Genomic DNA, 20,438 nt, shown 5'->3' with positions numbered 1-20,438 from the left:
GATAATACATAAAAGTAGAAGATTGCTACTAGCAAAATTATAGTGAAATATATACATAATTTGTGGAAAGAAAGTGTATGTGTTTCTTACTTATTATGTCGACTGTAATGATAGAAATGTATTGAGAGTATTTTATGATGCAATATTTTGTACTCTTAGGATTTCATGATGAGTAAAAATTCTATTAAACATTGTGTAAATTAAGAAATAATCTGTTTAGTGTCAAGATATATTCTGTCAGGGTGACCTAAAACTGTGGTAGTCCAACTTCATGTCTGCTATATATAGCCCCATGGCTTGCCATACATGGGATGGAAGGGCTGCAGCATTCCTTTACAGATAGATATTATTTTTGTTTTCATCACTCTGAGTCTGGTTAGAAGGTAACACAGATCCTGGTGTACTCTGCTGGGAAGGTTTAAGTTCTCCTCCTATAAGTGGTAAGTGCTGTATTATATTTTAGAGCTTGAATTCTGCAATAACCCTGTTATATTTTTCGCTTACAAAAATTTTAAAAATGACTACAACTTGCAAAAACCAGATGTGAGAACCTAAAATTTTCATTGCTACACAATTATAAATTTGTATATGCATATTAAGAATATATATATATATATATATATATATATATATATATATATATATATATATATATATATATATATATGTATGTACATATAATCATTATACTGTACATACTGTTCATTATATTGCAAATTTAGTAAAGATAGAAATGAAAGGTTGGGCTGAACCATTATTATCTGTTGAGCTTTATTTCTTTAAGGGGAGAAAAGAGAGAACAAATCCTTGTACTTCACTGACTTGACTACAAGCCAGAGTTCTAATAAACCAACACATCCAAAGTGGTATTAGAGGCATTACATTGCAAAAGCTTGCTCAGTAGGTTTAGGGTAATGACATGCATCCAAACTATGTAGTCTGACATTTTACACGCTTAACAATAAACCCATTGTGACTTTTTGGATTTAGACCCTCTGCAGTTTCACAGCTAAATGATTGGAATATTATGTGACTTGCAGATAAATCTGAATCATGGTTAAGGATTTTATAGTGTTTTAATACAATACTCATATTTCTTTTTCCATGTAATATGAATGCATATGAAGTTTTATCACTTTAGACAATGATCTTCTATATGTTTATTTGGCAAATATGTCTATATATATATATATATATATATATATATATATATATATATATATAATAGATATTCTTATCAGGCATGCTATGTGGGACTTCTACAGGTCTATAAACTGAACACAGGTTATATTTAGGTTTTTATTTATTTTCTGTGCCAGGGTTGCTAAGATCATTTTAACAGTAGTTTGGGGAAAAATTAGCCTATTAGGGTAGGTTGCTGTCTTTGGTGATGTGAATAAGCAAAAGCTTTCATATGCTGTGAATGACGAAATGTGACAGGTTGACAACCCTGCGGAGTTATTCCATTGCTGCATTACAAGGATTTTTCCCCTTACTAGAAAACTACTCTAAAGTGTCTGAAAGATCTGAATAGGCAGAGTGCAGTCTGTAAGATCTGGTAGGCAGAGTCAAAACATAAAAAATACCAATGAAAAATGGCATTACTTGAAATCCTGTTTTAAAGGAGGGATTTTAATTTTTTAATCATAGCGCTTGTGTATTTTAAAAGAATATGATAACTTTGTTCCCACAATAATGACACACTTCTTCTATTCAGTCGCTGTAGTACCATGCACAACCTGTGGGCTGGTGTGGCACTTTATAACCCTTTTAAGATGTTGATTTGCTGAATGCACAATAACCCAATCACCCTTACGGATACCTACAGTACTGCATCCAGAAATGTGTAAATGGATATGACAGGGCAGAACATCAGGGGTCCGGTGTCTCCGTCAGGGGAACACGAAGTCCCCTGTTGGTGATGGTGCTAAATAATTTTTATGTAAAATCATTCATGTGAAATATACCTGGCACTATACAACGCAGATCATCTTCCTCTTCAAGGCTGTGAGACTGGAATAGATAGAGCCCTCAGATGGTAGTGACATCACTGGACCTCTGCAAGTGTTTGCAGATCAGTGTGGTACACATCTGGTACCATTAAGGGAAATCTGGTTCAGAAATGATTCCCCTTTGGGATCTGAGGATAGTCAAATCCAAGGAAGTAATTTAAAATGAGCCATGGCTCATTCTCAATGTCTTCACTATTCTCAGTAATATCAGAACACCCTCCAGTCACAACAATAATATACAATCTCATATGATGGTCTACATCAGATACTAGATGAAGCCTCTGCATCATTCCTTCTGGTAGACCCAGGAATCTCCATGCCAGATTTTGATAGCATTTAGTTATGTTGCGCTGCTTTATGTTCCTATACAGAATGTTTATCTATATTGTTTACATTGCCTTATAATATGGAATAAATATAGTAGAATGGATAATAGCTTTTGAGATGTTAAAAGGAATAGGATAACCCATCAACCTTTATCGGTGACTGGCTGATACCCATCCCCACGCAATGATCAGCTGTTCAGCTCTGTGTGAACACATATAGGCGGAAGTAGTTGGCTCCAGGACCCTGTATCAGATGGTAGATGCAAATGCAGCTGTAGTTGATATGTTGAGCGGATGGGAGTCTGCCACCTACTGATCAAGTTTGATGACTATCCAGAAGATAGAACATAAATCATAAATACTGTCTAACACCTCTATTCTTATTTTACTTATTTTTATTAAATGATTTAATTTTATAAGCTATATATTAAATGTTTTTTCCTGTTAAGGACTGTATTGCCCCTTGTCACCTGATAATATATCTCAGTGTTGATTTCCAAAGCAGCTGATATCAGTGACATATGGAAATGCAGTGATATTTTAGGCAGTGAACATGCCATGTGTGAACTGGCCAGACACAATCGTCCATAAAGTTTTCTATTATTAGCTTAAAACAACAAAATGACATATCAAGCCATTTTCTATCTAAATCCAAGTAACAGGAATTAATGAATATTGACATTTCTGTTTCACAAAGTTTCGCAAAATTTGCTATGCTATTCTGTATTTTATTGATGGCAGGTTCAAAACTATAATGTATATGTGGTTATCATATGTAATATTAAAAAAAGTGTAAAATATTTAATAACAACATGTGGAGAGCAGCTGATCAATACTGTACAATGCTTTCATGTGCTGCCAAATTTAGATTCTTTCCTTGTACATAAAGAATAGCTGGTCTTTATTATATCCGGGAATGGTATGGATGTCATGTATACTGGTAACATTTGTTCTCACTGTATTGCTTTTATGACTTGCAGCAGCTCAATTTCTGGACTGTAATCCAGTTTTATAGAGAAATCATAGCGCAACACCTCGCTTGCAAGTGTAGCAGTGCATGCTTAAGTCAATGGCCTACATTTACTTTGCATTCTACACCAGAATTCTGGCAAAGACGGCACATAAAGATATGCGCAATTGTGTATTGTGTGCATGCTGCAACACAATACTGTGCACAGATAGGGGCGTTTCGGTGCGCATTCGCATCGGCCATCACATTTGTGTTGGAAGTTGCACGCCCCATAAACTTAGTGTACTTTGGGCGCATGCAGCGTGTGCCACATTCATGAAGATTGTGCTCCGATCTTCACAAATGTGGCACATGTTACACATTAGTGAGGCAAACTGCACTTTGGGCACTAGTAACAAATGTGGCCCAATGTATTTTAATGGAGAGGGCTTTGATGTAAGCGGTTTTGTAGATGGAAGTCTTAGCAACAGTGCTGAATGTTTGGAACAGCTGCAAAGGCTGCTCGGATATTATCATGTCTGACACATGGCCTCGGTGGAAGAGGCTCAGTAGCAGAAAATAATTTTGTCCCTGTGTAAATCTGGCACGTATAAATTCCAATGTAGGGTTCAACATCCAAGTAGTACTATATCATATATACAGTATTACACTTTTAGTATCTAATGCACAGGAGCATTGATGCTTTTAGCTATTGTTTTCCAGTGGGTGTCTTACAGGATCATGGATCTATTTTGGAACTATTATTTTTCATTGGGTCTTGAACAGTCACAGATTTATTTCTATTTAAGGAAATAAATCCCAATGACACTAACTGCTTTTATATAATAATGTATGTGATACTGTATAACCCTTTTACAGCTCTGGGTCACCCAGGATTGTACCAGTGGATTCTGTGGTTATCATTGTTTATATGGGATATTGAGTTGAGATTGCTTTATGGGCTGCAGACTGCTAGCTGTGAGGGTGCTATAAACTGTCCTGTAAAGTCTCATAAAGTTATTATATGGGCTGTTTATTTGTGTAACATATTGTGAAATTGTAAAATTTTTATGTTTACGGTATGGTATCACAGCATTATTTATTTATACAGTATAGTAGTCATTTCTATGTTTATTATAATATGTGAAGTAATTTGTATAGTATTGCAGCATTGTTTATGCACAATGTATGGTGACATTCAATGATAATTTCATGATGAAGGTACATAATGTGGCACATTTATTATGCTGTTTGCTGCTGTTTGGCTTGGGCTGACATCTTTTTTGGCGCACCTCCTGCGACTTATTTATTATGTGTCAGCGCCACAAATTTCCTCTTTTTTCCAACACTCATGACTTTTATTGACTTTTAGTCTCTCAGTTTAATACATCAAACACTAACCAAAATATAAGGATACAAAAGGATATAATGCATAATAAAAACTCTATAGAAAACATGTATGCATCCTTATTAAAGCCAAAATAGGCACCACAATAACACAAGAGTACATGCTATAGTTTTGTAAACCCATCTCCTAAGGTCACCCCAAATTTAATGTCCATAGGAGATGTTTTTATTATCAGAGAACAAATATTTACACAAATACAGCAAATGTGTCTATCTATATCAGTCAACAATAATAGTTACCAGATGGTCAGAGTATACTCAAATCACACCCCTGCATCCCCATGTGGGATGACCTGAATGGTTTCCCTACTCCATGAATATTGCGATCTTGTCAGGCTACCATAGAACCCCTGAGGAAACCAGACAAGCAGGCAATATGGGTGGGGTAGGAAAGCCATTCAGGTCACCCCGCATTTGGGGGTGTTATTTGAGTATATTCTGACCCTTTGGTCAACTTTTTTTGTTGACTGATATAGACACAGTTGCCAGCAATGGATTATAATTTAGGCAGTTTTTGCGGTAGCCCGGTGCCCAAGCCTTCTAGAAGACCTATAGCCAACCAAACCTCATTTTATACTGAGAAGGACCTTCACCCATGAAAGCCTCATACATATGTTCCTGCTCTCAATACACATGTACACAACAGCCATTTCAGACCCTTTAAAGGTCCTCCAATTGTCCAGCAACCACAGATTGAAAGCAGGAAGAACAGGAACATCCTTCATTCCACAAGAAACTTGTGGTTCCATACTTATAGGGGCTATAATATCCATACAGCCCAGGGCCCATGGTAGTCTTAATCCAGCCCTGACAGTTGCTCTATTTGTTTGAATATTGGTCCTCGCATAACAAAAACATCTCCAGTGGACATTGCAAGCGGCTTCACCTTAGACGATGGGTTTACAAAACCATAGCATGTATTGCTGAGTTTCAATTATGTTTTTAAATGTTTGTCTTATTGTGGTTTCTATTTTTGGCTTTAATAAAGATGTATACATGTTTTCTATATAATTTTGGTGTGCATTATGTCCTTTTGTAGTCCCCTTATATTTTGGTTAGTGTTTGTTGTGTAATATTTTTGGTAAATTTTGCACCCAGACTGTCTGCCCACTACTTTAAGATTTGTATTGCACTTCTAGTTTACCGACACCTTTTTGTGGTGAAACACTGTCTCACACTGAGACCCAAAAAAGTGAGTCTACCAAGTTCTATTAGAAAAACGCATTGTGCATTTGGACACAAAAACGTATTTCAGGTACAATAGAGTGGAATTTTTCGTTTTTCATGTTGTGCCTGAAGTCCTCAAAGTGTTTTTCCGAGTATTGAGAAATATTGCAATTGCAAGGGGAGGTGAGGTGGACTTTCTTTTGTCTTTTTTATACCAAGTTCTATAACAGCTTCATGAATGTAGAGAGTCATTTCTGGCTCTTTCTGCCCTGCGCCAATTTATTAAGCCACTTATCTTGAGTATCTTATTAGTGAATAAGCTGTTTATGGTTTTGCATGCCAAATGACCAAATAGTTTGACAAAATTTGGCATTAATGAACATATTTAATGATTATGTAAGTCTGTCCCTATATTGCAAAAGGACAATGCTTTTCTTCTGGCAGTCTTTACCATACTAGATGTCTGTTAGGTTAGTAGGATGCAGTCATATTGCTGGCTGTTAGTCATTTTGTTACCATTTCTTGTAGAGTCCCCATTGCTTTGCAGGATTCTCAGCTACTGTTTGTGCCTTGCTCTACATTCCCTCCTACGCTGCCTGCCCCCTGCTGAGTGTTTTTCCAGCCGGACCACTCTGTCAGTTCAGGAATGCCCATAGGCATTTAGACTGGTCTTACACTGTACATTAAAATCTTACTTTGACACAAATAGGTTTTCAGAATACTTGACAGGAGAGGGCCATGTGAAGTTATTTCCCAACAGACCAGATTGCTACTAATACTCCTTCTATCCATGGCCTTCTCTTGTTCTATTCACATTCATGATAGATTATCCAAACTGTTATTCCTTACAATCCATGTATTAACATAGCTAAATGGGGAATCTTAAAAGACAATAGGGGAAAATATTTGACATACCCTTTCACTTCAATGGGTGATTCAGGACTGTGTTGCATGCACTATGTTGCCTTATTGCCTACAAGAAGTTTTGTACATTTAGGCTTAGAATGGTAGTGTCAAGACCAGTGTTTACCAGTTTCGTCCTAATGTCAGATGCACCAGAATTATTAAAAGTCTCCTTATAATACTGGTTTATTCAGCATGTTATGTGCACCAAAACTGAAATGGAAGCCAGCAATGAGTCTCCTTAAAAGTTTCCTTATAATACTGGCTTATTTGGCATGTCCTGTGCACCAAAACTATATGGGAAGTCAGGGATTGGTGTAGCCTCTAAGGTGTTCACTTACATGCTTAAAGAGAACATAACATCATAACCCGTCCCCCCCCTCAAAACCTCACACAGTGAGGCTCATTTACTAAGGGTCCGAATTGCGCACTTTCGTTGGGTTTCCTGGCAATTTCCCTGAATTACCCCGGGATTTTGGCGCGTGCGATCGCATTTTGCCGCATTGGTGCTGGCTTTCACGCGACAGAATTTGGGGGGCGTGGCCGTCGGACAACCCGACGGATTCGGAAAAACCACGGAATTTAAAAAAGAATTTGTGTCGCAAGATCAGCACTTACATGCACCGGGACGGAGTAGGTAAACTCTGGTGGACCTTGGCGCAGCAGCGACACCTGGTGGATATCGGGCGCACGGACCTTAGAGAATCCCGGCAGACATGAATCAGCGTTGGAGAACGCCCCACTGGATCGTGACTGGACTGGGTAAGTTAATGTGCCCTAGTACCTTTTAGATATCTTTATAAATTTTTCACTGATTCCTCTATCCATGGAATTAGAGACACCATTCTTCTAAAAATGACTTTTATTGATGTCCTTTGTTCCAGTAACAGTAACAAAGGCAGAGAGCTGCAGTATTCCGTCAAGCTACTGACACTACTAATCCCACAGAAGAGAATTTATAAGGGAGGGGTGAGGAGCAAGGTTCTCTTCCTGAGTGAGTTCCACCTTCCTGAGTGAGCATTTAATGAGCTCAATGAGAGCACCAGTGTGAATCACATAAACCACTGTCTCTCTCCCAATGTTACAGCAAGGCATTGGGTAGAATTTCCTAACCCTGATAACAGCCCCTGGGGAAGTAAAGGGAGCTTTTTATGTTTGTAGTTGAATTTTGGGAGATGATCCAAAAGTCCTAGTTCCATACCAGTAGCATGGTGGTTGCAGTGAGACCTGTCAATCAGAAACAGAGAGGCAGAGCAGTGCAGGGAACAATGAGTATACAGAACTTTATGGGATTTGACTCACAGGTGAGTTTCATATAAGTTTACAATTAGATTTTTTAAACATTGCAGCCATGGAAAGGAACCATTTATGGATAGGAAAAATGCTTTTTAATTAATAGTTTTTTAGGAAGTATTTGTTTTGGGTGGGCAAATTTGAATGGCACGTTCCATTTAATTTCATCACTCTGCCTATTGAGTTAAAACACTTACATAACAGTATGTTTTAATAAATGATAAGTTGTTCTGTTACAATAAATGTGTCTTCGGTAACAAGAAGTTTGTAGAATGAATGTGGTCAATCAAATGAAAATAATGACTAGGCTGATTAGTAGTTGGGTAATTCATTTGATTGGTTGAGAACCTTTTTAATTTCATGGTCTCAGGCTGTTAATGTTCATGGTCTCAGGCCAAATATTGTTAGAGATTTTTATGCAGGGCCCCAACACAGGCCTAAGGCATAGAAGTGCTGTCCTGGGTCGCAGAAGCACATGTGTTTCTCGGTGTGCCTGGCTGCGCCCCTCACCTAGCCAGGTTCCAGCGGCGTCTCCTGCAGCTCCTTGCTCGCACCAACTGTTACATTTAAAGGGCCAGCGCACTGATAATTGCCGCTGGCCACCTGCCTTCCTAATAAATTCCCAGACCCTTCCTGTGCTCCTTGCCAGATCTATGTCCCTACACCTTAGAGAAAGATCCCCAGCAATATTCCTGCGTTCCTGTGTGTTCCTGCTCCTGAGTCCTGTGTTCCTGCGTTCCTGTGTGTTCCTGCTCCTGAGTCCTGTGTTCTTGCATTCCTGTGTGTTCCCACTCCTATGTGTTCCTGCTCCAGCGTTCCTGTGTCCTGTGTTCCCGCTCCCATCTGCCTGGACCTCCCATTGCTGACCCCGAATTGGACTTCACCTTGCATCTCTGACGCCTTCCCTGACCACGAGTACCTTCTCCTGCTACGGTACCTCGACCTCGGCTGCCAACAAGGGCTAGTCGCACCTGTGGAATGACCTGGTTATACCCCGCCACAGCAAGACCATGCCACTTTGCGGCGGGCTGTGGTGAAGATAAGTTGCCTGGGCTCCGTTCCCAGCTGTCGGCTAGTACCACCTCCTGCAGTGGTCCAGAGGATCCACTGATCCTGACTCCTGACAAGTGCATTATAGGCCCATCTATATGGATTGGTAAAAATTCATAATACTAGTGGTATGTACTATCACATCCTATATTTTGAAGACACCTTACAGTAGCACCCAGACTGCGGATGGGTATGTAATGTAGACTTGTATGCGCTGCACCCATGGACCATTATATATAGATCATTTTAACACCTGTAGAAAAAATGTATTGAAAATATTTAGTACTATATCAACTGGTAATAAAATGTGCTACCAACTACTTCATACTTTCAAGATTTACATTATGCTTCACATGTGGTGAATAACTATAACAGTGTAGGATAATTTTGGAGATGAGCTATCAAAGACATTTCAGGTATTTCCCAGCTAAATATAGCCCTTTACTGCTTCAGAAATCACCTTCTGGATGCCAGTGCTAATGATTTATGATTGGAATTCATGACTAATGATGGCACCAAATCGGACTTCAGCTATAGTTTAGGATTTCATAATTACAGTTCAGTGTAGTTCAGCTCCCAACTTCACAAATGCTGCAGTGAGTTTTAGTGAAAGTCCCCACCACAAAGCAGAATTTGTTGGTGTTTCATGGCTTTCAGCCTAACCAAGGAGTCATAAATTGAGGTTTGTTTGTACAGCATATGGATGAAATTTGTTTGTCTGAATTTCCTTTGTCAATGTAACCTGAATGTGCAGTTATTTCCCTTCTTTTAATGAAAGCATCATAATATAAATTAGGTTTATAACATAATTGCTTTCAATTAAAAATGAATATTCTCATCCACAGAATGTAACAAAAAAGTCTTTTAAATGTTAAGCGTAAAACTGAACTTTAACTAATCTTTTGACCAAATTGCTTAAATCAATGGTGCCTACGATAACAGTAAACGTTGTAATATAATTTATTAATAAAATATTTTCGTTTCCCCTATCTTTCTTTCTTATTTAAAGGGGTTTTCCAATGTATTTAAAGACAATCTACCATCAAAATCTATTTTGATAAACTAGGGACACTTACTAATAGATCCTGTGGTAATCCTCTTATATTTGTTATTCATGGCCTCCTTCCATCTAAAATCAACTTTTTTAATTATACTAATGAGACTGAGGGACTCTGGGGAGTATTTCCAGAGCCCCTCAGTGATGTTTTTTCTCTGGTTGTTACAATGAGCAGAAGAGGTGTTCCCTCCCCTGCACTTCCCCCTGCTGCTAGATTACACAGGAAGAGGGAGCATCAAGGAAGATATGCTCTAGGTATCGAAAGAGTTACAAATGCTGTGCTTAAATGTCAGAAGTGGACTGACCTCGGAAGGCTTTCAGATACACTGCTCAATACAGGAGAAAGAGCAGAAAAATATTAACAAATATGCTGTTTTAATGCTGAAATAAAGTACATTACAATGTTTCACCTGCATAAATTGATTTCTAAAATAGCAAACAAACAAGGTCACTGACTATAAAATATCTCCCTTGATCCATCGTATACACAGCTACATTTCTGTCTAATAGCATTTATCATGTTTCTATCACATTTAGATGGCATGATGGTGCTCACCTGATGCTCCAATGATCTGCCTTTTTCTATATTAATGAGGCTGTCCAAAATCTTTTCTCCAAAAAACTTTTGTATACTTGTCCACAGGTTGTGTTTGTGGTATTGCAGTACAGATAGATTCACTTTCATAGGGCAGTGCTGCAGCACCGGTTACAACTCATTAATCTGTATTGAACTGTTTCTTAAAGAGGTATTCTTATTATGGCAAATTAATGTTATTGTTTGAATGATGAAAAATGATACAATTTTCCAATATACTTTCTGTATCAGATCCTCACGATTTTCTCGTTCTCAGCTTGCTGTCCTTCTATAGAAAGCGTCTATGTTTACTTCCAGTGGACAGAAATCTGACCATGGCCACACAGGTGCATGACTCGTTATATCACAGACAGTAATCAGAGCTGTGTGTTATAACGAGCCGTGCACCTGTGTCCACTGGTAATAAACATTGAAGATTTCTATAGAATGACAGCAAGCAGAGATCTAGAAAACAATTAGGAATTGATACAGAAACAATATTTAAAAATTGTATAACTTTTCATTATACAAACAAGAACACTTATTTGCTGAAATGGTAATACCCTTTTAAGGAAAGTAGCCATGTTTCTGCTAAACAGTTATACTAGGGGCTTTGTGTGTATTATTAAATTATTACTGTACTACTTAAACAAATTAAATTGTTATTTTAACTGTATGTAAAACAAATAGCAATGAAAGACATTTATTTACAGTATGTCCATTTGATGTTATAAGAGCATTTCTTCTTAATTAATTCTACTGTTTTCCTCTAGTTCTAGGGACAGGCTGGTGCCATGTCTTCTAAGGTTGTACCATATTATCAAAAGAGACATAAGCATTATGATCACTCTTACCGAAATCTTCAAAGCCGATATGTAGTTCAAGAATATTCAACACAGAAGTAAGTAGTGATAACCGAAAATATTAGCAATTGTAATAGGCATTTTTTAATTTAATGAGATCAGAAATGAAAAAAGTTGTTGCTATTCTAGATTCCCAAGTCACATGTGTTTTCATTTTAAGATCTTTTGGAAAGAACTGTATCTAACTGTATGTTTCTATCGTGTGCATTGCTATTTGATGCAGGTGCTCTTGTAATATGGATTACAATAGTTAAAGGGGTGTTCCCATTTTATCAAATAAATGTTATTGTTTGTATAATGAAAAATTACACATTTTTTTCTATATACGGTAATTCCTGAATCAATTTCTAATGGTTTTCTAGATGTCTGCTTCTATGGTTATTTTTAGTGGACAGAAATCAGTCCATGGTCTGTTATAAATGGATTGCCGGAACCTCTTGGTTAATCCGGTGTGCACTATGCTGGCAGGGGGAGAAACTAAGACTGGCACAAACAAATGTCTCAAAAAGAGATCTGAAAAAAAAAACATTCAACACAAGGAAAAAGTGAGAGTGATAAATTGCAAAAACAGCAGATGGCAAAATGACAGGCAAAAACAAACCAAAACAAACAGAGATAAGATAAATGACCTGCCATAAGTCAGTGAAAAAACTGACTGCAAATGCACATGTTATAAAAAACATTTATCAGTTGTTTTTTTTAAGCTTATGAAAAATGGTTAAAACTGCTGTAAAACTGCTTTGACTACTCAAATATTATAGGTGCTAGAAACCAACTGACAGTTTTGAAAGATCCAGTCCACTGTAAACCTGCAGTGTGATATTTGTGTCAGTTGTTTGAGATAAAACACAGTGGCCCACAGGGCCGAATTAAGGGTGGTGGAGGCCCCTTGGTGCAAACTGGTGGGGGCCCTCGCCACAATTGTTATTTGTAATAAATATATCAAGCCCCCCTAATACCTACATCTAGCCGTGCTATAATATATACAGCCTCCTATAATATATCCAGCTCTGGAATAAAAATATCCAGCACCCCTATAATAACTATTTCCAGCCCCCCTGTAATAACTATTTCCAGCCGCCCTATAATATATACAATCCTCCTATAATAAATATATACAGCCCCCTCTATTATAACTGTTTCCAACTCCCCTATAATATATACAATCCCACATTAATATGCACAGCCCCGCTTTGATAACTATATCCAACCTCCTATAACAACTATATACAGCCTCCCTATAACTATATACAACCTCCCTATAATAACTATATGCAGCCCCCTTATAATAAATATATACAGCCTCCCTATAATAACTATATACAGCCCCCTATTAAAACTATATACAGCCTCCCTATAATAACTATATACAGCCCCCATAACTATACACAACCTCCCTATAATAACTATCTACAGCCTCCCTATAATAGCTATTTACAGCCTCTAATAGCTATTTACAGACTGTCTATAACTATATACAGCTTCCCTATAACTACATACAGCCTGCCTATAACTATATACAGCCTTCCTATACCTATATACAACCCCTTATAAAAACTGTATATATCCCCCACCCCATAATAACTATATACAGTGTTAGGTAAAATAATAAAATTGTACTCACCTTCCCCCGATACCCTGATGCGCACCAACTTCATCTTCTTCCCACGTGGTGTCAAGATACCGGCACTGGCGGCGCAGTGTGTGACACCAGCGGCAGGGCACCGCCATCTTGGTTCACCTCTGATGGTCTATGGCACGCCACAAGCGCCCCTGTATAATCCGGCCCTGGTGGCCCACATCTACTGAAAACAGTGCAAACTGCACTATGGGGCGAATTTACTTACCTGGCCAAGGAGTTCCCTGAAAGTGCGATTCAATAAGATTGTTCCCCCGATATCCTGCATGTGCCGCTTCCCCGCTCAGATCCGACGGAGATTACCTTCTTCTTCCTGGTGTGTGTAAGTACATTGTCTTGTGACACAATTTGAAACTTAAATCCCGCGCTTAGTCTGAATCAGTCTGATCGCCCAACAACACGCTCCCCCTATTTCTGTTGCATGAAAGTCAGTGCAGCTGCGCCACAATCCGATGGTGGGCAATACAGTCCCAGCGCAAATCTCTGTTAAATACCTGTCATAGCTGCGCAAATCCCAAAAACAGCGAACAAACAAATAAAAGTGCAATCCGCGACCCTTAGTAAATAAGCCCCTATATGTAGTGTACAGAGGGGGCCAGATTCATGATTTTTAGCTCACAGTCTTCATAAATCTGGTGCACCACTTTTTTTTGGTTCACCTTTAACAAGGGTCATCTGTTACACTTCTGTCGGACTTTGCACTTAAATCTGGTCTGTCTGAGCACAGGAATGCCTATTTCAGTGCAGAATTTTGTGTTGCATCAGGTATAATGCAGTGTGTGCCACAAAGTGTTGTGCATCTTGGACACTTCTTAAATACTTGTATAAGCCGTTTGCACATGAAAGTACGTGCAAAGTCAACCAGAAATTTGGTGCATGGCCCATGGTAAATGTGGGCCAGTGTATTATGTTATAGGTAAAAGCACAAGCTAATCATTTTGTGACTATACAACATTGTAAACACCATCTACTGACTACGTTGTACAATGAACCTAGTTTTGAGCTAATAAAGAAGAACACTACAGCACACATTCTATATTTGCAGCTCCTTTACCTGGTGACGTTTTAGACTTTATTCACACATGCATGAATAATGCAGTTTGTCAGAAGACTACACGTCTCAATTAATCCTACAGATATTTGTATTCAGTCTGTCTCGTAGTTAAAATCCCAGTTATAATATGAAGAGACCACATTTTGGGAAAATAAAGGAGCAGATGGTTGCCAGAGCAACAGGAGATTACATATTCAACTAGCCGATAGGTGCAGCAGTATAGGATTAGATGAAAGATGTAGTCACGAAACTAGATATCGTAAGACAGGAGCTAGACACAAACCAAGCACAGTGCAGGAGGCAAAGACAAAGTCCTCAACCTGCTGTGATCACTAGGTCTAATAATATATAATACAGATACAGGGCGTGGTACTGCTAGAATAGTCAGTGTATAGAAAGGGAAATAACAACGTACTCCCAAATTAAAGGACACCTGTCATCAGGTCTGTGTCACTAGTCCTGTCACTACTACCTGTTGGAGCAGCTCACAAGGATCCCATCCCAGCCTTTATCTAGTTATTTCATACATTATTCATTGTAAAATCATCTATTCTTTATCATGTAAATCAGGCTGGTCACATGGTCAGAGGCAGTGATGTCACCCCTGTTACTCCTCCCCCTGCTCATGTCTGTGTGTAATGTATAGTAAAGTATTACTGGTATCTGTGCTGCATCCTCCTAATATACAGGTGAGAGACACAGACATCAGCTACACATGAATCTGACATGTTCTGCTGTAACATGGCTGCCTGGAGCTGCTGTATCTCTCCTATACACACACACACACATGCACACACAGGCTGCAGGGGGTGTGGCCACCAGCACCAGGAAGCACATCATTATACAGCCTCACATCATTATACAGGCTGTCAGTCATGCACTGGGGGTGTGGCTGTGCCTCCCACTCATGAATAGAGTGGACAGCTTGAATATGCTAATACTTCATTGGACATTTCACAGGTCATTTGCATACAGCTTTAGGACCTCATTGCTTGGGGATTGGCACTATAATGTACCAATAAGGACAGACTTTGCACTGGGGCCCATCATCTTCAAGTTACGCCACTGGGACCTCCCTATTGCATAGCAATGTTTACATCAGCAGATGGCAGTATGTAGGATGTGCTACTTTGAATCCTTCCCTTATTGCCTCCGGTGGTCTTCACTGAGTATATACATCACTCACCAGGAGGGAGCAAGATGGAAAGATGCAGCTCGATGCATCTTTCCATCCTCTGTTTTCCAAAGTAACTAAGTCTACTGCCTCCATCTGCCAGTATATGTATGAGCTCAGCATATATATATATATATATGTCAGGAGCTTTCATATATATGCAATTAGGGCCCATGCTGTGTACTGCCCAGCATACAGGTCACGTATTTTCCGGGTCATATGTATGTTGTTTATCACATTTTATTGTCAGTCTGCAGAAATAATAAGAACATATAGAGTAGGGTAAATACTGTAGCTCTGACATGGTTGACTCCTGTTGTAACATAGTGCTATACAAAGTCTACAGGTAAATCACAGCAATAATCTTATTTGTCACTTATCTAGCAGAAGCGGCTGTTAGAAGTCTTTTAGCGCATAATTTGTGGCCAAATTAATAGCATCTTCTAGAATGGAATGACAGTCTTTTCTGTCTTCTTTCACTATAATGGATTTCTTACTGCTGTTTCCTCTTCCTTTGCCTCCAGTCCATTGTCTGACATACATTAAAGGGATTCTTGCATTTTGTCTCTGAATATTATAATTGCCGTTTTATTGTATTTCAGTTCAGTGTATCTTTTTTTTCTATAATTGCTCAGTGACCATTTTTACTATTGTAGAGAGAAGAAACTAAAGTGTCAGTGGAAAATTACATTGGGTTTGGTCATTAATAAGCAATTTATCATGTTACCGGCTTGTTCTACTATATGAGAACTTTTTATGGCCAGAAATTAGTCATCTGTATGTGCACTATAATGTACCAATAAGGACAGTGATTATTTATTTGTGCCTTTGATCCTTTCTTACTGTTGACATATCTCAGAAAGAACAGAACAGTAACATGGCAAATTGTTCCTAATGATAAACAAAAATTGTCTGTTTCTTCTTTCTACAATAAAAAAAGATGCTGTGCGATTATGCAGAAAACTTTTTGATGTGCTCGGAGTCTGAATCTCAATAAGTCTCCACTGTCACTGTAAAGCCTACCCCACATGTCTTTACTGTTTGTGACCTATGGCTGGAGGCTCACACTGAGTTTTGTCTCTTTTTTGGTTCATATTTTGAGGCGTAGATTAAAAAAAGAAATAGGCCATATAAAGAAAGAACATATAATATCTACATAAAATGCCAAAATAATCTCAGTGTTTGTCTATGAACTATAAGAGGATTTATAACCCCCTGGAAAGCCTTATGAAGTAATAAAAAGATAATACAATGCTAAATATTTAAAACATAAATAACAATAAATAAATCATAATGCAGAATTAGGCAAATGAAAACATCTCCTGGCTGGTTTACCATTAAGGCTGAAGAGAAAAGGCATCTGCATAATTTTTATTATTTGACTGATTTGTAAATTTATGGAGCAGTAGAAGGAGCTGAAGGGGCAACAAGAGTCACAGTTCCCTGTCACCTTCTGCACACTGTGGTGTGGCTGCTGCCTCCGGCACTATGTATATATTATAAGGGCTTCTTTGGGATGGTCACGCCCAAACTATTCCCTCTTCAGGGACATGATAAGTTGCATTTTTTTAATTTCAGATCATAATTTTCACATGAAATATACAATATAAAATGGTCATTTATATGCTACAGTGTTACCTCCTGCCCTTCACAGTCAGTAACTTCTAGGGAAGAAAAACTTTCCTGAAAATTTTTAGCCAAACAACATGACACTAAGGGAAATTATCTGATTGACTTATTAAATGTATTTGAGATAAGTCACATTGTTCTATCTACTGACCCTTTTATTGGTCTTCTCATCAACAGTGGGTCCTTTAGGAAGACCACAGACTACTGTATAACAGCTGTTTATGTCATTATTTCTCTTTTCTTTACCAGATAATAAGAGTGCATACACAGCTTGCTCAAAACCACTACAGGGCACATGTGCCTTTGTTTTGGCTTGTTTTTGTCTTTTTGCTACTTTTTAGGGCAGATGTGCACTTTTGTGCCTTCTTTTGAGCATAACCTCCTTCAAAATTCACCATTCCCTAGTTTTCTGCAGTGATCTTGGACTTATCACCTGGAGCTAGATGTTTAAGTTGTGACTTAAGTCATAAAAAGGTTAAAATCCATACCTGCTCTTTCCAGGGTTAGGGAAGACATTTGCGATTTTTGGGGCTTTTTTGACGTTTGCTTAAAAAGTCAAAGAATTCACTAAAGACCTTAACTTAGATGTTTTAGAAAGGCAAAACCCCTAAGACACATCTGACCAGCAGATAAGCAGAAGAAGAAAGAAAGGCAGAAGCTCAGAGCCAAAACAAAGATCTGTGTCCCCTATGGGTCCCATTTATTAGAATAGATGATACAGGCACCTTTTTTATTCATTTGAATAAAATTAATCAAACCTATTAAACGATGATTGCCTTTTATAGCACCTGGTGCATTATGGACTGCCTGAAAGTCAGAAAACATCATATATAACTGAGTAGTGTCTTGCCAAAAAGTGAATTTCATTGTCTGTCCAATATGTCACTTTGATGCTTTAAAAACCCAAAAAATCAGATTGGCGCTTCTATAGAATAAACACCAATACAAGTAACAATAGGCACGGACATAATGTACCCGCACTAGATTAAATAGATTTTTCCCCAAATCAAAAAGAAGAATCACAAAGAAGAAATAACAAAAACCAAAATGTAGAAATTATTTAATTAAATATAGAAATTAAATAACCAAATAACTATATATACATGATAAATAGATCACAGTAACCTGTGGAGGTATGGAAGGTCTAGTCCTCAGAACAAGTCAAGGTATTTGCTTACAAACAAGTTACGTTTTGCTTAATCTTTTTAAATGGATTTGTTTTAATTGATCTAATAAAGTGTTATTTTATGCATTCTACATTTTGGTTTTTGGTCTTTCTGGTGCTTCTATAGAAAAGTAGAAAATGTGAGGTGATGCGGTTCTTTCCTTTAGGTATTATGTGTGCCGTCCTAAGGTGTCACTTTGTAAGTGAAATCTTTAATAGGGCATCACACTTGCTATTTATAATGCTAGTACCTTCTTATGTGACAGGAGGACCTTCCATCCCCTCTCAGGCATCAGCTCCTTGCCCTCGAGGGAGATATCTATTTATTATGCTGGAAAATGCTATCAACTTTTTTGACTGGGATCAAATAGATGTGAGATAGAAAGCAACATATCACATTGTAAGAAATGTGTCAATTATACATCCGTATGGACCCAAAGGTATATGTAGTACTGAGATATCTTATCTGGGAATACTGTAAAGGAATAATCCAAACATGTAGATTACTGGTTATTGTAAGAGGAAACAAACAAAAAAAAACTTCTTTGGAAATCAAAGTAAATATATGATTCTATGTTACTTTTAATACATTGTTTTCTCAAGAATATTAGATTAGACTGCAATAATGGTGAGGATAAACTGTCATACACATATTGGTATATTATAAAGTAAAAGCCATGTATTGTATTAATAAATTATATTTGACAGCTGCAGCAGGTATGTACAACATCCTCTCCTCTCTCTGTCACTACAGAAGAAGCAGCTCAGCTTCTACTCAAAGAGTATCATCAATTTCTTCCGGTTCCAGAGTAAAATGTGTTTGCGGGGCTGATAGAGATGTTCAAGAATACTATGTCCCTGCATTTAAAAAAAGGTACATGCTATGGTGTACCATGCATGGGTAATTAGCAACAAGCTTATATAATCACCCAATAATGTGTTTCCATAATATGCCATCAATTAATAGATAATAGCCATGTCATCTCATTAGCATATTAACATACTACAGCTTAGTAGTAGTTATGGCATGCTCCTACTGGTTCATTATAAGCAATTTGTGCTTTTATAAGCAATTTATTAATTTTTATATTTTGCAATAATTGAAAGTACTTAAAAAAATAATAACAATAATTATGGTGGTTTCAGGCCTCTGCATTTGAGCTCTGTCCTCAGTACTGCAACAATTTCAAAAAGGTATCCAGATGTCAACCAACCAAACAAATGCTATGTAAAAAGGACAGTTTAAAAGTTTATGGGGAGATTGTAATTGTAGAGGCCTGCATACCTTCTATATCTATATGCTAAACACAACCAGTAAGATTTACATTATCTGAGCCTTATGATGTTCCTAACATTGCAGAATTCAGTAGTCCGGTGCATATACATGACGAGTAACACTATTTCTGGTCATCATGTGACTTGTAATCTTTATTTTCCTCTCTGCTATAATTTGTGGTCCTTACTGTGCTGGTGGATGGACATCTAGCTGCTGTGACTCACTTCTCCCTCCTCCCATCTGCATATAGATTCTATGTAACCTGATATGTCAGTGAGCTACTCCTGGTCTTGTCATAAAGCAGGATTCAACACATATCAGAAAAGCAAATGAGAAGGAAGTAGGGAGGATGATCAGATTTATCCAAAATTAGTTAAAAAAATGAAAGTGACACTGTCACTATTCTTCACATATCTGTAAATATTTGTATACTTCCCAATGTGTGAATGTGTAATATTGATCTTTTTATTTGTATATCTGTATTATATTTCTATGAAACATATTCATACATTGACAACAGGGTGTGTCCCTGCACAATTTTAAGGCTCATTCTCACGAACGTAATGGGAACCGATATTGGTCTCCCTGATGTCTATGGCGCCATCTCATTGCACTGTGATCATACACAGCAAAATAAAGGACATGTCCTATATTTTGCTGTGTTAAGGTACAGGCCCTGCGCTGCTCTATGGAGAAGAGAGGAGTGAGCAGTGCTCATCCCTCCTCCTCTCCAGCACGATGACATGAGCTGCCCGGCCATGCACACGTTTATATGCATGTACTCTTACATGCTACTGCTGACAGTATTATTAAATGCATTATGAAACATTATTTTTCAAAACATTGTTCCCCTTGAAGATCATTTGTCATAGTTGGAAATTACATTTTCTTAGTCACTTG

General features: G+C 37.9%; 1 protein-coding gene across 4 annotated transcripts in view; it reads left to right on the top strand.

Moving 5' to 3' along the window:
- The first annotated feature begins 325 nt into the window (after window positions 1-325).
- MYOM2 (myomesin 2) overlaps window positions 326-20,438 on the top strand; it is a 197,995-nt gene continuing 177,882 nt past the window's right edge. For 3 of the 4 annotated variants that reach the window (XM_072142322.1, XM_072142321.1, XM_072142319.1), the window contains exons 1-3: window positions 326-440; window positions 11,512-11,639; window positions 19,017-19,136. In XM_072142322.1, the coding sequence (XP_071998423.1) occupies window positions 11,533-11,639; window positions 19,017-19,136 (227 nt within the window). In that variant the 5' untranslated portion in view covers window positions 326-440; window positions 11,512-11,532. The remainder of the gene's footprint in view (window positions 441-11,511; window positions 11,640-19,016; window positions 19,137-20,438) is intronic. The other variant, XM_072142323.1, reaches the window with a different exon arrangement.

Source organism: Engystomops pustulosus, chromosome 3 (assembly GCF_040894005.1).
Source record: "Engystomops pustulosus chromosome 3, aEngPut4.maternal, whole genome shotgun sequence".
NCBI classification, from domain to species: Eukaryota; Metazoa; Chordata; class Amphibia; order Anura; family Leptodactylidae; genus Engystomops; species Engystomops pustulosus.
Note: the sequence above shows the minus strand (reverse complement) of the source record. Positions and strands in the feature narration are given on the sequence as shown.